At 53.9% G+C, this 18,484-nt stretch overlaps 1 protein-coding gene across 1 annotated transcript in view; it reads right to left on the bottom strand.

Annotated features, from left to right (window-relative positions):
* The window catches only part of LOC111150854 (KIAA1614 ortholog), a 35,442-nt gene extending 24,380 nt beyond the window's left edge, over nucleotides 1–11,062 (bottom strand). Inside the window, exons 1-3 of the mRNA XM_022508491.1 lie at nucleotides 11,010–11,062; nucleotides 8,436–9,379; nucleotides 7,642–7,705 (exon numbers count right to left, since the gene is read on the bottom strand). Of these exons, the coding sequence (XP_022364199.1) occupies nucleotides 7,642–7,705; nucleotides 8,436–9,379; nucleotides 11,010–11,062 (1,061 nt within the window). The remainder of the gene's footprint in view (nucleotides 1–7,641; nucleotides 7,706–8,435; nucleotides 9,380–11,009) is intronic.
* Nucleotides 11,063–18,484: the final 7,422 nt, after the last annotated feature.

Here is an 18,484-nt window from a genome sequence, read left to right as displayed (position 1 = left end):
TCCAGCTTTGTTGCTTCCTTTCTGCTCCCTCTACTTGGAGCTGTTAATTTTTTTTTTTCTTTTTTCATCAGCTACCCTGCTTTGGTTCCTGAAACAAAGCTGCTTTCTCCACTGATTGGAAAAGTAAGGCTTTTTAGGCTCCTAAAGGCATCCGTGCAGTGACAAGCTGAGCAGGGAGGGGAGTGGCAGCCCCCTTCACAGAGGGCAGTCAAGGTCAGCAGGGCAGGCACTCCTGGCCCTGGCCAGCCCCATGGAGGGGGAAAGGGCTCCTTCTCGTGGGAGGTGGGGGCCAACGGCTGCAGTGCCGGGGGACGTTGAGCCTCTCCCAGCCCAACTACCCACTCTGGAACCATCGCTGCCTCTTGCCCGTCTGCCCCAGGGGTGCCGGCCCTGCCAGCCCGACAGGTCCAGACTCTTCCATCCGAGCGAGGCTTTCCTGTCTAGTCTGGCCCTGGCCTCTGCCCAGGGCATGCGGCCCTAGAGCCAACCCCTTCCCGTTACGGCCTATACCCCGCCATCTCAGCTCCCACATTTGTGGAAATTTCCTGGAAGGGCTGGGGTCGTCAGTGCATGGCTAACCTTAGGCAATTCCATCTCAGAACAGACAGCGTTGCTACTCTCCCGAGAGCTTTGCCCGTCTGGGACTCATCAGCTCAGCGGGTAGGGCACAGGGATAACATGGCTGAGTGCTGTTCCTCCCTGGGCCTTAGCCACCCCCGTCTGCAAACAGTGGGAGTTGGACAGCCGCAGAGACTCACGCTGCTACCCTGGGAGCCCAGGTCTTGGCCAGGTGGTCTGGTGGACCCCACGGGCTGGGGTGGGGGATTTTGAGGTCCTCTCCCTGGGGGGTTCACATCACAGAGCTTTAGTTACCAAGGAGTTACCAAGGAGCAACAACACCTACAAGGAACTAATTGTTGGGGCACCTGCGTGGCTCAGAGTCAGTTAAGCATCTGCCTTTGGATCAGGTCATGATGGGGTTGAGCCCCGTGACAGGTTCCCTGCTCAATGAGGAGCCTGCTTCTCCCTCTCCCTCTGCATCACCACCCCCCACTCTGCCCATGTTCTCTCTCTCAAATAAATAAATAAAATCTTTTCTCTTTCTTTCTTTCTTTCTTTTTTTAAAGGAACTAATTGTTGGGGACAGCTAGAGTACCACAGGAGTACTCTGGCCGTTCCCTCTGTCCCTCCAACCACTAGTGTCCCAAGCTGATTGCAAGGACAAGGGTGGCCTGTGCCCCTGTCTGGTCTCTCCCACTAAGCCAGTTTCCTGGTGGAGAGACAGGCTTAGCTCTGACCTCAGCTCCCCTAATGGCCAGACAGGTGGAGATCGCCAGTCAGGACAGCTACCTCACCTCTCCTAGCAAAGGAGGGAGGTCAACAGGACAGAGTAGGCTCTTTCTACAGCCATTATAATCCTGGATTAAAATAATAAGCTCCAGCAGTCTGGGTCTCACCCTTTGATCCCAGGAACGCGAATTAGGGAAATAATTTGGACTATAAGGAGATCTGACATTTCCTAGATTCCAGGACCCATGGGCAAAGGGGAAATGTATCACATACAGGACATATATAAACCTTCTTGCCTGGCATTTGTTTCATCTTTGTATTCGATAAAGCTTTTAGATGACCGAGGGCCGAGCTCTCCTTCTGTCCCACTGTGCACAGTTTCCCCGAGTGAGGGGAAGAGAAAAGGCGGGCCTGAAATTGAGTCCTGACTCCGTGTGGCCTGACGGTGGGATGCTATCCTGGGGACGTTATCATTGGCTCCTTCCCCGTTGTGGGCGGCAGGACACGGCCAGGCTGGAGCAGAGCGCAGGTTCCAAGTGTGGTTCTGGAGCAGCTTAACCAGGTCCTAATTCTGGGCTGCCCCTTACAAGCGGGTCACCCTGGCAGGTTACTCTGGGGTTAAGCCAAAGTTTCTTCATCTGCTAACTAAGGGCTCAGCTGAGAAGAGAGACTGAGCTCCTTTTAAAAGGAGCCGGCTACTGGGTAACTTTCAATCAGGTTAGCATTCGCTACTCCTACTGCTGATATTATTGGGGTTATTTATTTTAAGTTACTCTCTCCTTAGGAACAAAGGATGGAATCCCAACTGTGAACTGAAATCCCAGAGATGACATTGTCCTCGTCTGCAAGGGGAAGGTACGTTTGGAAGGGAACCTGTTCTGAAACTCAAGAAAGCTTGGTGGTTTTGCTCTGGACCACTCTTGACAGAGCTCACCGAGAAGGTGATGCCCGTCGAATGGGGAGCCTGAGGAGACTGGTAGCAGAGGGAAGCTGTTGCCCAGAGAATTAACAGGCAACTTCTGACCAGAGAAGGAAGAGCGGGCGTCCTTAAGAATGGTTGCTGTCTCACTGAACACCTTGGAAAGGATCCGGGTGGAGGCGAACAGAGCTTCCTTAAGACGCCAACTTCTTACTTGGGGAGAGTAGGGCGGCTGGCTTTTTTCTTGCATCTTGAAGGCTAACAAATTCCCTAGGGGGCGGCCCCTCTGGGCAGCACCGCCTGGCCTCCGTGTGCAGAGCCAGGTGCCCAAGACCCCCCCCCCACCCCGACAGGAGGGAGAGTGGCCGGCTCAACTCCAGAGGCCAGGAAGGAGGGTTTCCTCTTCTGGAATGTCAGCCCAAGCCCACAGGTGGTCTGGGGCAAAGCAGCTTTCTGCAGCCTCTGTGTTCACAGAGACTGAGACCCTCATGAGGTTTCCATGTGTGGCGTGTGGGCGAGTGTGGTCATGATGTGGCATGAGCGATCCAGGAGGCACGAGCTGTGCGTCAAGGCTTCCAACGTTAGGGTTCCTCCTTCTCCACCCAGCACTTAGAACCCTACATAATCCAGAACACAGGATTGGAACACTGGTGAGTGGTTTTTTCTTTTCTTTTTAGGTGTGCTCTTGGTAGGCTTGGGAGCGCCAAGGGGGCTGTCCTCCAGTTTTCTTTTGCATCTGTATATCTGAGTCTGCGGGCAGGATCGGGGGTGGCTGGGGATATGAAGGACAGGCTGTGGCTGTGCCATCCTTCCCCACTCCCTTGCCTTGGTACCCCTACAGCCGGGAGAATCCTGAGAATGTGCTAGAACGCCTCTTCTCCCATGCTCACCCCTAGGACTCATCATGCCCCCCCAATCCTAGGGGCTCAGAAGATCCAGAACCTGACCAGTCAGCCAGAATGATCTTCAAACCCTCTCACCAGCTGTGGAGCACGGGTGCCAGGCCACAGGCCATGGCAACAGCCCCGCAGTCTAAAGACAAGGTCGTCGGACAATGGACGGCAGTAGGTACGGCAGAAGGAAGACAGAGAGTGTCAGTCCGCTTCTTACTGCCCTACCTAAAATCTCAGTTCCATACCTCTCCGTAAATGGAGAGCCAGCCTTCCCGTCTTGTATCCTGTAGTATCCACACATCCCGCTTCAGCCTTCTCGAAAGCCCTCCTGCAGGCCCTACACACACGGGGCGTCCTGTCCTGTGTCCATCCCACTCCTACCAAGCCCACCTACACTCCTGCCTCTGAGTCTCTGCCATATGTTTTCTGAGGGCCTGTTCCGTGCCGCTGCTTGGCAGGCACAGGGCCCCGGAGATAAGATCGGCACAGTTTTTGCCCCCAAGGAGCTCCAGGAGGAGACCCAGCAGCAGCATCTATGGCCAAAGCTGATATAGGTGAGGATGGCAGTGAGCGCAAAAATGGGCAATTTCCTCCGAAATCATACACAGCGGTTGGTTCACAGGATGCTCTCTGAAAATGCTAGTTAATATGTTAATTTTTAAAAAGCCGGAGATCTAGCAGCTGTGGGCCTGACCCCTTGAGCCACAAGCCAGGCCTCTGAAATCCTTGGGGGAATCCCTGCCTGCCTCCCTTTGCACTGGAGTCTATAAGCTGCTTTGGGGCAGGGAGTTTTGACCTTCAGCCACCCCAGCAGGGGCCAGAAAACTGGAACCCACTAGGGTATGGGCCGCTGCAGGCTGGCCCTCTGCCTTCTCTTCTCATGAAGAGGTGTGTGTGGGGGCTGGGCTTCCCCCCGGGCCTCAGCTTCTGAAATGGGCACGATACTGCCACAGGGATGGGGGAAATCAACAACCTGGGAATCCTCTGAGTTTCCTTCATCACTAGAGCACAAATAAAACACAACCCCAAAGACCCTCTTCTCTCCATTTTCCCCAAGGCTGAACAATCACTACAGCCCTGCGGGGCACGGATGACGGGCGGAAGGTCCTGATGGAGCCGGAGTCGGCCTCAAGGGGGCGCTTGGCACCTGCCGCCGCCCAAGGCCGGTTGCTTTCAGCTCACACTCTCTTTGGGGGCCAGGCCTGGGATGAGGATTGCCTTGACTACACTGCCCCCCTGGCTTCACGGATGTTTTGTTGCACCGATGTTTCAAGCCGGGTTAACTTGGGATCCTAAGGCAATCTGTAATCCTGATCTCAGGATTACAGATCTCAGCGCCTCCAGATAGGGAAGAGGCCGAGCTGGTCCAGGCCATTTTATCAGTGAGGGTGGGATGCCCACGGGCTGCTAAGCATGGAAGAGGGCAGAGCCAGCCCTGAGCAGAGTGTCCACCTCACTCTCCTCCCCGCGCCTGTCTCGGATGGGACCGGTTCCCCCTCAGCCTGTGAACAGGTGGCCAACAGCACTGGCCCCCACCTGCCCTCTCGGAAGTGCTTGCCTGCCACGTCCTCCTCTCCCAAACCAGAACCCCACCCCCCAAATCATCTCAACAGTGCTTGGGTGAGAAACAAGATTAGCCCATGGAGCCTGGCACCTCCCCTTCTTTGCCCTTCCCTGAGAACACCTCGCCGGCACTGGGGAGGCAGAAGACCCCCAGATCCCTAACTCGAGGAGCGGCCTGTGGGGCACAGAGAGGACAGCTGGGGCAGTGTGGCGTGTGGGTGAGCGCCCAGACCGTGGCACCAGGCAGCTCTGCCGGCAAACCCTGGTTCCCACACTTACTAGCTGTATGACCCTGGGCAAGTCACTTAACCTCTCCCCAGAGGGGCCTCTTTGTCAGGGACCAGGAACAGCTGCCACAGTTAGTTATTAGGATAAAGTGAGGATGTGGGCAGAGACTTGGCACAAGCCTGGCACACAACAGGGGCTGGGAAAGGGCGGGGCTGGCATGGTCTTCCAGAAGGAAGGACAGGCACCGGCACATTCCAGCTCTCTAGGACTCAACCCTCCCAGTAGAGGGGGCTGCCCTGGGGTCAGGGGATGGAGGTCTCCTCTGCATTTGGCTCTTAGCCTTCAGGGTCCAGAGCACTTCTAGTGTTCTCGTAGCATCTCAGGTGTCCCACCTGCAAGGTCAACTGTCTCGGAGACTACCCCCCAACAGGCCAGCCCGCATCCCGTGCACACCGTGACGACTGTCTCAGGCTCTGCAGTGGCCACCGTTTCTGGTCGCCATGCAAAGCGATAACAACTATAGACAATTATAATTAAGTACGGGTTGGATTAATATGGTCAATGAGTATTTGATTGCAATTCTGAAAGATGCTGATGCCAGACCAGAGTGGGAGGCCGGACCTTCTCTGCGTCACACCTGCAGAGGAGATCAGAGCACTCACTGCCAGAGTCTGTTCTGACCCCCTGAAGGATGGCCACCGACAAGCACGGCCACTGTGGCAGAACACCCCCCTGCCCAGGGCCCTAGGCCCCTCCGTACAGATACTAAGTCCCCAGGACGCTGGTCCCACTGGCACTGCTGGATTACAGAGTGGAGAGAAGCAGGCCTTATCTCCAAGGTCTCGGGGGAAGTTCAGCTATGAGGAAAAGGTGTCAATAAATCCATCCCCCTGAGGGAACGGAGGGAGCCTGCGATGTCTTAGGGACAGCTTCAATTTCTGCCCAGGAGACTCAGGAATAGAACCAATGAGGAGCTTTGTCCAAGGGGGCCTCCCGACAAGGCCGATGTTTCTCTCATCCCTGAACTAGGCACGTTCCCTGGCCCTTGGGCCTGGGTGTCTGCTCAGGAGGTGCCTGACTGTGCACCGCAGGTCAGTGGGGCACCCCAGAGGCCAAAGTTTTCCCCAGGCCAACTCCATGCCCAGATATACGCTGGGCACAGCCCTAGAGCTCACTAAGACAACTTCTTTCTACACACACACGCCCATCACATTACACACACATCTGCACACACCTACACACCTTACCCCGGCACACCTACACCCGACCTGAACCCTCAAATGCTGCAGGTGGCCTGGGGTTGAAGCAACCGTCCAGAAATCCCCATCCCGAGGGTTCCACACAAACAGCATCGCCGCACAGGACCGGGGGGGGCGTCCCTTCCTTCCCCACAGTTGAGTTTCTCCTCCTCTAAAACGGATATTCTTAGTACTTATTATCCACGTTCTCCTTTCAACAGTGAGCTCTGGACAAAACCCCCAGGGGCGACACCCTGCGGGGGTGCACACCACGGGGCGGGGGGTGTGAGAAGTGGCCCGCCGGAGCAGGTGCAGGAAGAGAAGGCCCCAACTCGCAGGACTCGAGGTTCGTCTGCCCCAGCTGCCTCCTCTGTGGCTCCCCAGGGAAGGAGGAGGGGATGGGGAGGAGGACAGCGAGTCCCTGAGGACCAGTCCTTTCTGCAGCCACACTCCTCCATACGGTGGCCCGGCTATGTGGGGACCTGGCCGAGGGGAGTCAGTGATGCTTCCAAGTCATAAATAATGAGCAACGCAGGAGTCAGAAAGGCCCCTCTCCACCAGGCCCTTGGCCAAGGCCACAGCAAAGGCCAGTGGCCAAGCAAAAGCTGGATTGCCTGAACGGGGGCAGCCTTGATTTGTGAGGGGGGGACCTCTTCCACATTTTCTGGAAGGCAGGTCAACGGAAGTGGAATTTATGCAGGGAGTGGCCTGGGAATGAAGCGGCACCAATGCTGACCTCTGCCCTCCACAGAAGCTGGATGATCCTCACCAAGGGACGTCACTGTGCAGCCGGAGACACAGAGCCCAGTGAGCCCAGAGCCAGGAGCTCACTGAAGACGGAGGCCAACCTCTGAGCAGGCACTAAGGGTGGCCGGTCAGCACCACTGAGCCCACATCCTGCCAGGACACGACACTCTGGAGTGTGGCCCCACTGTCCTGACTACCCAGAGCACAGTTGCTTGGGGACGCTGGTGGCAGGGTTGCAGCATGCCTGTGGGCTATCACAGGTGAGGTCGGAGGAGGCAAACCCCTTTGCAGAACCACAGCTTTCTGGCTAGAGAAGGAGCTGTGGGGGACAAGCTTTGCAATCTGTGGACTTGCCCTAAGGATTTTCACAACAATTGTCTCCTAATGGCCCCACCACAGTCCTGGGAAGGAAGCCAGACAGATGCTATGTGGGCCAACTTAAAGATCAAGAGACCGAGCCCAGGGCCGGGAAAGGACGCCCGGGGACGTAAAGCGGGTCATTGGTAGTGCTCTGACACTGCATCCTGTGCCCAGTGGTTTTACTCGAGTAGTAGCCAGGCACCCATGGGGACTGGGGGGGATGGACAGCTTCTATAGGGTCTCAGATATGAGGATCCACAGTGGCCCACTGTCACCGGTCTGCTGGTGTGGGGTCCTGCCTGCCCCTGGCTTTCTTGAGCCCTCCCACTCTCCTGGTGCTGGGAAAATGAAGGGGAGCCCAGCGAGGATGGAGGGAGAGGACGCGTGCATCCTGGGCTCTCACCTGCTCTGGTCTGAGTCCTGGAGGGAGACACCTGAGTCCCAGTCCACGTCCCCTGCTGGCCGCTCTAGGACACAGAACAGAAGCAGAGATCAGGGCGGAGCCAGAAACCGGGCTCTTAGCTGCCACTTCATGAACACGGAGAAGAAAGTTTTCTCCAGGAGTGGCTTATTCCCAAGATAAACTCAACTCTGGGTCTCAGCCTAGGAAGTGGAGGTGCAGCCTGTCACGGTGACCGCTGGTGAGCACTGCCATGGGCCAAGGGGACCGTGTGGGCCCTCTCAGGTGTGGGTGAGGAATAGACTTTTGGAGTGGCAGGAAGGACGTGTAAGAAGGCTCTCCCTGGCCTGAACAGTTAGTTGCACATCCCATCCCAGCAGAGCGGCCGCCTGAGAGAATGCCTGCGCTTTCTGTGGAGGGGGGGTCTCCACCAGGGGGCAATGAAGTCCACTGGGGCTGGGGGCAAGTCATCAGAGGAAGGTCCAGAAAGCTCCTCCGGAAAGGGCTGTAAGCCACAGGGAAGAAATCATGGTCGCCTCCACCCCAGGCTCAGACGGTGGCCTCCAACTGGTCTGAGGGCTCATGGGGGTCTTCAGCAGGCAGGCTAGCTGGGAATTGGTAAGGAGTCTGTGTCAAGGCCCAGAATAAGAGGACATCTTGTGGAACGAGGTGGCCAGCAGCTGTGCTCTTCTGCCTTTCCTGCCACCCCAACCCCCACGCGTACCCTCTGGCCCCTCGTCTCCTCCCGGACTCCCTCCTTTTGCTCCCACTACCCAGACCTACAGAGTGAGCCTCACCTGGTGGGCGTCTGTCCCAGGATGGAGTCCAGGCTGGGATTCCCACCCTGGGCGGGCCTTGACCCCCAACATTTAACATCTCTTGCAGCAGAAGGCGGTTCCTCTCCACCTGGTCAGACAGGGATAAGGCACTGCCCCCAGTGCCCAGAGCCCCCAGCTCTGCAGCTCGCCAGAGTCCCCCCAGCAGGGCTGGCCTGGGAGCAAAGTCCTCCTCGCAGGTCAGAGACAAGCTGTCCAGGTCTCCGCCTGAACCTAGACCATCCTGAAGGGCGTATGACCTTCCTTTCCTCAGGTTGGGCATGTGGGCGACCTTGTTACAAGGCCCAGGGCCCCCAGGCCGGCCCGGGGTGACTCTGTGAACAGGGCTCTCTTGCAAAGAGCCAGGCCCTGGCAGCAGACTCCCCTCATTGTCCGGCAAGGCCTGTACTGCTTCTGGAGGCCACGGGCTCCTCCCGTCCCAGCACTCCAGCCCATTAGAAGGTGGCCTGGGAGGTCTGGGACCCCCATTCTGGGCAGGTTCCTCCTTGTTGATACCACTGTCCAGCTGCCCATCGGGCAGATTCTGAGTAGGGAGGCACTCCTCCGCATCGGGCAAGGAAGACCGCTCCGACAGAATCCCAGATGCGCCCCCCTTGACTCGCCTGCATTTGGGTTTCTTGGACGGCCGCTCATGAGAAGTGAGGCAGGGGCTCACCCCCTGTTTGCCTGCGGACATTTTTTCCTTCAAGGCCCTCACTTTGGACTCCAGCACAGAGGGGCCTTGGAGCTGCATGCCCCATGCCCTGGCATGCTGGGGGACCATCAGGCTGGGGGTTCTGTCTTCCAGAGAGCAGGACCAGGGTCTTGGAAGGTGTCCATTATGCAGCTGTGGCTCACGGCCACTTCTCTCCACAGCTGAGGTCATCTCCATGGAGCTGGCTGTTCTGCTCCCTATTTGGGTCCCTCTGGAGGAGAAAACAGACAGAGCTCCTGAGACCCAGCATATGGCTAGTAGCTCTAACAACCTCCTGGGTCCCCAAAGTGCCTTGGTATCGAGGCCTGTGCAGATGCAAACAACCCAGAACTTTGAAAAGTGCAAATCACTAGATGGCACAAATAAGTTATTGGGGTTTTTCTGCCAATTCTGAGCAGTGTCCTAGTTTTTCTATCCCCATTTTACAGATGGGGCACAATGAAGCTTCAAACAACAGACAAATGTGGACCAGAGTGACAACAGGGGCCAGATTTCCCAATCCCTGGCCCCCATCTTTGCTGACAGGCAGTCTCAGGGGAGAATGTCAGATCTGCTAAAAGCTAACAGGCTCCTCCCTTTTTAAGGGGAACCAGAAGGGATGAGGGACTTCAGGAAGATACCACACAGGATCTGACCCCTTGGTCGAAGGTGCCTCCCTGTGTATAAGCCACAGGACAGTAGCACAGGGCTGTGCTCCAAAGGTGGCCACGACCAGTCACCAGCTCCTAGCCACATCTGCTCTGTGCCAGGCAGGCCTGCAAGAGCTTCCAAACACCCTCTTTCAGATGATCCCCACACACTCTGCCAGAAGGGGATTATCTTCCTCACTTTCACAGACAGAGAAACTGAGGCACACAGAGATCTGGTCACACGGGCTGAAAGGAGGCTGGATTTGGAATGCAAGTCTCCCTCTAAGGCCAGGGCTCTTTAAAGCACTCAGTGATGGGGTGATTATTAACCCTCCCCCCAGCTCCCCTTATTCTGTCGATGAGAATATCCAGTTGGGAGAGGTTAAGTGACTTGCCAGAATTGCACGGCTCCTTGGTGGCGGAGCTGAAGTCAGTGTCTTCACAGAGAGTGAAAGTGAGCACGGGATTTTACTCACCAAGTGGTTCAGTGCACTAATATTTACCCCACTCCCCGAGAAAATGCTCCTTAAACACCGTACATTTAGATGGGTCTCATTTGAAGTAAACTGCATGTATAAAAATTCATATTTACATGAATTACAAATTAGGAGTGAATTTTTCACTTCGGATAGGAACTAAAGTTCACCACGGGATTCTCTGACATGGCAGGTCCCTCCATCGTCGTTCACTACAATTCGATGTATACGTGTATCTGGAATGTACGTGGTTCAAAAGGCACAATACGCACATAGTGCAAATGTCACATCAGCCTTAAGCCTGCGAAGTGTAAGGAGTATCTTCGGGAGGGCGAGATGGTTTCCTCCACCAGCTGGTCTAGAATCTACCAACTTTCTCTTCGCAGCCACCGGATCCTCTCCTCTCAAGTTCGGTTCAGAAAGCAGGGGATTCGGGGCGATGCCAGTGAAAGGAAAAGAACTTCCTGACGGGCCGGCCCTGGACCCGCACCGCCGGAGCCCGCGAGCCCGCGAGCCTTGCGCGGGGCTTCCCGGGGCACCGGAGCCTCCCGGGCCGAGCCCGGGGTCGCCTCCCACTCCCACAGGCTGACGCGGGAAGGACGCGCAGGGCGGTGTCCCCGAACCCCGGCCCGCTCCGAGGCCCGGCTCCCCCTCCCCGCCTCCCCTCCGCTCCCCGAGGCCCCCCCTCCTCCCCCGCCGCCCGGGCCGGGCCGGCGCCTCGCTCCCGCGTACTCACTGGGGGCCGCCGCCCGCGGGCCGGGCCGCCGCCGCCTCGGGCACCGCCTCCATCCCGCCGCGCGGCGCGGCCCTTCTCCCGCCCTGCGGCCTGCGCTCCGGACGCGCGGTGGGGTGCGGGCCGCCGGCTGCCTGCGGGTCCGCGGGAGGATGCGGGCGCGGCCCGGGCTGGCAGGCAGCGGCATGGGCTCTGCCAGCGCCGGGAGAGGCCAAGCCCGGCGCGCCCCGGGCCGGGAGCGGAGAGAGGGAGCGCGGAGGGCAGAAAGGCGGAGCAGCGGAAGGGGCTGGAGGAGCGGGGCCGGGCCCCCACCCCGGCCTCCGCCGCCCTCCGCTCCCTCCTGCTCCCGGCGCGGGCGGCCGCGGGCTCCCCCGTCCCGGGGAAAGGAGGACGAGCTGGGCCGGGGCGCGGGGACCGAGGGGACTCGGGGCGCTCGGAGGACCCCGCGGGACCGACCCCCTTCGCGCGGGGCGGGCCCGGCGAGGCTTCGGGGCGCGCGCGGCGTGGGACCCGGCCCCCGGCGAGCCAAGGCTAGGAAACGCGGCGTTCCTGCCGGCTCCGCGGCACTGCGTGTAACTCTACCCCCGGCGCTGGGGAGGAGGCTCGGCTGTCCGGGTGGAAGCTAAGGAATGCCCTTTGTTTAGACAACTTTTCCAGAGAACTCCGGCCCTTCTCTCCGAGGTGCCCTTGTCTCGGAGGTCAAGGTCATTCGTTTCTGCCTTTCAGAGGCTCGAGGGTACCCGGAGTGGAGGCGGGTTCCCTCATCCTGCCCTGCCAGCGGGAGAGCCTGGTACCTGCCTTGCCAGCCCCAGGGATAGGGACGGGTTCTCAGAGCCCTGGGGACTCCTGAAGGGACTTTGCCACTTTCTCCACACCTGGGAGGAAGTAGCCGCAAAGGGCTTTTACCTGCCAACGGAGCTTTCTTTCTCTTTCCACCCAGAGGGAGGTAAGGAATCTCACCTATTTCCAAACATTTGTCAACAAAGGACAGGAAATAGTAAGAGAGTTTGGACCCAGGAGATTCCAGAAATCTTTGCAAAGGGAAAAGCGCTCGTTCATCGTTCCTTCAGCCAGACAAGCTTCTCGCTCAAGTATGGATTGCGCTCCTGTTTGTACTTGTGTGGTCCTGTCACCCTCTAGATGACAAGCACAGCAACAAGACCACACAATGGGCTAAGTGCCTGAACCGGGGTGGAGGGGATGGATGGTTTCCAGGCGAGACCTGGCTATTGAGTGAGGAGGCCTTACCCTGTAGTAGGTGGGGGCATCTGGGCAAGGCACGAGCCCCCCCACCCCTGCCCCAGAACCGAGCGCAGCTATCTGGGGAGATGGGCTATATTGGCCTTGGGCTGACTTAGGAACCTGAGAGATTATCTAGGGCAAATCCTCTATGTTACAGAACAGGCCCAAGGTCACACAGCTCTCCTGTTGGGTGGTCTCCAAAGTCTTCGATCTTGCAAGTGAATCCCTACTTCCTTCCATATTCCCAGACCAAGCTGTTCTTCCAGCAGGGCACTTTACCACCATTATTAGTACGGATCCCTTCGTAACACAGTCATGTGCTATTTATGGAGATTTACGGAGGCACCGTGCACCTGGCATTGGGCTAAGCACTTTATGTTCTTTATCTCATACAGTACCGTAAAAGATGGGTACTGTTATTGTCTCTTTTCTACAGATTATGAAACTGAGTTAAGTGATCTTTCCAAGATCATGGAGCTCGTAAGTGGTAGGCTTTCTAGCGTTCGAGACCTTCACCTCAACCACACCACAGAGTGTGGCTGGCACTGTGCCTGTGCGAGTTGAGCATGGAAAGAGTCAGTCTGAAAAATCAAAACATTGTTAAGTGCTGTGAGAGCAAAAATACGCTTGCCGCCCTGGTCTAGCCCCTCCGGTCTAGATACTTTCTGCCTTCCTTACTCCTGCAATCCAAGGTAAAGTTCTGGAAACCTGCTAAGACCTCTTCCTCGCATCCACTGGCAATGTCAAACCCAACAACAATACTCTTACCTATTGCGGAACTTCTAAGAGACTCCATATAGGATCCCTTCGATCTTTACAATAATCCCACCAAGTGAGTGTAGTGTATCTCTTTAGAGATAAGGGAATCGGGGTATAGAGAGGTTAAGGGACTTGCCTGAGGCCACACGGCTAGTCTACTCAGAATCTGAATCCAGTCCCATGGGGCTCCCAGATCTTCTGCCTTCTTTCCTCTTTTCAGAGGCATCTCAGAGCCCAGACTCCAAGAGGTAAGTAACTTCAGGACTCCTATTCTCCACCCCCAGAAGTTAATGATCTGTAAGGCAAGTTTCTGAAAGTTCCAGCAAAAGCTTAATGTTTAAAGGAAAACTGCCCCCCCTTTTGAGATGCAAATAATCACCTTCAGTTTACTCATTACATTTCTTACTTTACACTTAATATAGGGGGATGGGTTTTTAAACCCTACAGAGGTTTTAAAAGCCATCTACAAGTACCAGGAAGCCTATCCTCAGAAGCTATTAAACTACCACAACAGTCACACGTGGGAAGGTATTTCTCATTCATCTGGATTCTGTTTGGTTCAGCAAACATGCATTGAGTTTCTACTACATGCCAGGCACATGAAAGGCAAAATATAATACCCACAGGCCCTGTCCTTGAGGAATTTCTGGTCAAGCTGGGCAGGGGAGGGAAACAGAAACTTTCCATGTAAGCTCTCCCCAGTCAGTCAGGCTAGCACAGGGTGGTGGTGAAGGTCTGCTGGCAGGAGCAGCTGAGGTGTGTGACTGAGGTGTGTGTTGGGTGGGGAGGGGTATCACAGAGCGCAGGGTCTTGGACAAAAAGCAGGTGCCAGCCAGACGGGGTTGGGGGCAGGGGGAGAATTAGCATAAATGCAGGCAGCCGGTGTGAAACTGCCTGGTTCCCCTGTTACTACGTGTAAAAGTTACACTGGAGAAGGCAAGGGCAGGGCTGGCACTGCAAAGCAGGGGTGACGTGGCCTGCTGGAGGGCATCTGGGGTCCAGGTGAGGGGCTTGGATGCTGTCCTGTGAAGTGGCCTTCCCTGGAAGGTGGGCTACCTCGAGCATGGCCCCTTATGTCCTGTGTAGCAGAATCCTTCATTACCATGTTTTGGAGGAACAAAAATACAGGGTAAGTAGCAATCACATAGCCTTCTTCTTCCATTTAAACAATGAGGGAAACCCACCATCCCAAGAAGCCTCCCTCCACTTAGCTTGGATGGAAACACAGCCTCTCACGCCTCCTCCCTGCCTTCCCTCAACATGCTCTGAACACACAGCTTTGAACGAGGAGCCATGTTGGATGTGGAAATCAAGTTTCACTTAGGATAAAGGGATGGGTGAGAGATGGTCCTTCAGGTCACACCCTTAGAGGTGGGTGGAGTGGGAATGAGGTGGGAGGGCGCCTCTGCCATCCCTCCACTGTACCGCCTGGAGGAGCTAGTCACCCCTGTCTTGGACATGGGGTACATGATCCGAGGAGCACGCAGAGGCCACTGAGCTTGTCAGCTCTTTGGGAGGCTGTTCATAGCTCCAGGGTCTGCCCTCAGGCTCTTCCCTTTTCCCTCCAGCAGAGGCTCAAGAGAGCCCCGGGACCTGCCTCCTCCCTGCCTGCTTCTCCCCTGCTTACTCTCCTGCCACTCTCCAAGGGCCTGTGTGGACGCTCCTGGGACACTGGTGAGAGGCTGAGTCCAAGGTCTGCTCATGGAGATTCCAACTCTCTCGGCTGGAGTAAGGCCCGGAGTCAGCCTTCTAGCGGCCCAAGTGCTTTCAGGCCCAGCCAGGTTGGAGAAGTGTCCTATGTTCAGACTCTAGCCCCTTCGTAAAGCCTGTGGACCTCCGGCTTCAGCTCCCAGCCCGACAGCCCGTCCCGCACGCCTGCCACACAGAACTGCTTCCAGCTCCCCCGACCGGCCTTGCTGATTCCGATCTCCTTGCCTTTCCCAGGCTTTCCTTCAGCCCGAAACACGCCGCTTCCCCTCACATGCAGTTTGGCTGTCTCCGCGGAGACCTTCCGCACAGCTCAAATGGCCCCCCTCAGGGACGTCTTCCCCAGTTCCTTCCACAGGCCTCCTAACCGCTGCGGCCAGACCGTTTATCACACTGATGGACACAGAGCACTTCCTGATCTGGATCTGTGTCCCCGGCCCCGACCACGTGCCTGCCGCATGAAAGGCATTGACTAAATGCCAAGCAGCTCAAAGAAAGAAAGAAAAAGTCCCTATCAAGTAAGGCTGCCTGACAGGAGAAGAGGGGCCACTGCTTGCTACAAGGATCAAGGTCATTTCTGAAGGATTTGGTTCATTCGCTTGATGTGGCCAGTCCTGCCTCAGGGTCTGTGAGAAAGTCGGTCCCTGGCAGGGCCAGGCCCAGCACCCAGGCTTCCTAACTGCCTCTGGTTCCCCCTGACGCCCAGACCTGCTTGCCATGCCCTTCCTCCCGCCTCCCCCAGTGCTCACGCATCACAGACAGTGGAAGGGGCATTAAGCTTCCATTCTGAGCCTGGAAATCAGGAGATAACATAGTTCTCCGAAGAAGAAACGGATGGGGGAGGAGAGAGCAGACAATGAGGCACTAGCACAGGCAGGGTGGCCGAGGCTCACCTATTCAGGCAACAGGACAGCAGGGCACCTCCAGGGAGCAGCCACCTTGCTATGCGTCTCTGCACACTCCAGCACACGGGTGTGCACACGCACGTACACACACACACGCACACACGCTCTCCTATGTCACACCTGCCTGAATTGTCCAAGTCCCGAGGAGAAGAGAAACACGGTTCTTACCTCGCCGGCATTAGCCTGAACCACTCCCCCAGGCGGCTGGACAGGGCGTCCCCCAGGATGATGGGACAGGGACCTCCTCTGGAGATAAGGACTTCAGACTTCCCTGCCTTTGATGCCCCTCACCCCACCTCTGCCCTCACTGCCAGGCATCTGTTCCTATGCCCGAGTCCAAACCACGACTTTTCATTTCATAATCCTAATCACAGGAAGTGACTGGGATTAGGAAACTATTTGAATGCTCTCCCTCCTATTCTACCACACCTGCTCTGCGGGGGGCGGCATCAGCATGAGGAGAGGACACCTGGCTTTCACCTGCCTATCAGTGATCACTACTATCTGGGCCGAGTCACTTTTCTCACCTACAGAATGAAAGCAGATTCAGGGAGAAAGGTGCCGGAGCATGACTGAGACCTGAAGTCATGTTTGTGACAGTTTTCCATCTTGAGAAAAGACAGAAAAGTGCTCAGAAATAGAGTAGTCATTTGCTTAAGACATATGAGAGGCTATGAAGAAATATAGGAGTAGAATCCAGAAAAGCAGTAGCCCATTGATGGCAACATTGTTCACAATACAAGGTAACTGAAAATAATGCACATGTTTATCGATAGTAGAAGGGATGATTTAGTGTATTTGTAAAATGGAACATTAGAGATCAACGATATTGAAAAATGGTAACTACATGGAACAACGTGGCCGATTCTTACGGGTTGTAGAGCAAACAGAGCAAGGAAAAGAAACAGATGAAACTAAACCATACATTCTGTAGGGACACATGCCATGCCTATGGGGTCACACTAATGGGGAGCAAGAGAATTATTAACACAGATGATTATATAATGGCCTCCTCGGTGTGGGAACAGAATGGTGGATGACAATTGGGGAGAAGAGTTTCAGAGGCAGAGTAATGTTTTATTGAATTGGGTGGTGAATATGTGGATGTTTATTATTCTTTACAATGAACATTATATGTATACACATATCATATCATATGTAGAATGTGTGTAATAATATAGTATATATAATGTACATAAACATATTTCATAATTTTTAAAAATATAGAAACTACATGAAAAAAAACCCATTTTACTATATATGTCAAAGAAGATCTGGGTGAATGGAGAAATACTTACTTAGTGCTCACAACATTTACTGTATATTATAAAGATGAAAATTTTCATTGAATTTAAAGAGTCAAGTGTGAGTTCAGTCAAGACTCTATATTTAGGCAAGAATATTTAAGAAAAAAATTATAAAAGAAAGGAAAGAAGAAAAGGAGGAGAGGAAGTTTATTCTACAAAATACAGAATTGTATTATAAGTTTATAATAATTAAAATAGAGAGGAACTGATGCCAAAATAAACAGAGTAATGTAACATAATGAATATAGTATATATATAGTACGTATTAGTATATGTACCTACTATACATAGTATATACACATAATATAAAAATGGATCCTACATTTTCTTTCTCTAATAAAGGACATTTACAGAAAATATATATAACTAATACGATGCTCAGTAGTGAAATATGGGACATTTTTCCTGAGTTTAGAAACAAGGAAAGTCTATCCAGTACAATAGACTATTCTATCCTATTCAGTGTTGTAATGGAATAGTATGATACAACTAGAAAAAGAAAAAAAAGCATAAATCATGAAACAAATAAAATTATTTGCTGATTCTATTATTATAGAAAAATCCAAAGAAACTACAAACTCTTAAAATTAAGAAGTAAATTTAACAAGGCTCCTAGCTACAATATCAATATATAAAAATCTATTGCATTTCTATATACTTAGCAATGAAGAAGATGAAAGTGAGATTTATAAAAAGTACCATGAATAAAATCATCAAAAAACATCACTTGCCTAGGAATAAGACCTGACAAAGATCAATGCAAGACTTTTGCATTGAAAACTACAAAACGGGAATGCCTGGGTGGCTCAGTCAGTTAAGTGTCCGACTCTTGATTTCAGCTCCGTTCATGAACTCAGGATCATGAGATCAAGCCCCACGACAGGCTCCCTGCTCAGTGGAGAGTCTGCTTGTCTCCCTCTCCCTCTGTCCCTCCCCTTGCTCACATACTCTCTCTTTCTTTCTCTAAAATAAGTAAATAAATCTTAAAAAAAAAACAAACTGCAAAACATTACTGAAATTAAAGATCATGTGAATAAGCGGAGGAATATACCATGTTCATAGATCAGAAAAATTATCATTAAGATGTCAATTTCTCCTGAATTGTTCAATGTATTTGTTTCAGTTCTATGGAGCTGTGGTAATGAAGTACCACAAACTGGGGGGCTGACACAATGAAAATGTATTGTCTCACGGTTCTGGAGGCCAGAAGTCCAAAATCGAGGTCTCAGCAGGGCCATGTTCCATCTGAAGGTTCTAGAGAAGGATGTTTCAGGCCTCTCTTCCAGCTCTGGTAGTTGGCTTGTGGCAATTCAACTTCAGTCTTCATGTGGCGTTCTCACTCTGTGCGTGTCTGTGTCCAAGTTTCCTCTTTTTATAAGGACATCAGTCATATTGGATTAGGGACTCACCCTACTGTAGTAGGACCTCATCTTAACTAATTACATCTGCAACAATCCCATTTCCAAACAAGGTCACCTTCTGAGGTACTGAGGGTTAGAACTTCCAACATACGAATTTTTGCAGGGGGGTCATAGCTCAACCCATAATAGTATTCAAT

Source organism: Enhydra lutris, unplaced genomic scaffold (genome assembly GCF_002288905.1).
Source record: "Enhydra lutris kenyoni isolate GAN:26980312 unplaced genomic scaffold, ASM228890v2 scaffoldscaffold24, whole genome shotgun sequence".
NCBI classification, from domain to species: Eukaryota; Metazoa; Chordata; class Mammalia; order Carnivora; family Mustelidae; genus Enhydra; species Enhydra lutris.
This window is presented reverse-complemented; position numbering and strand designations above follow the sequence as displayed.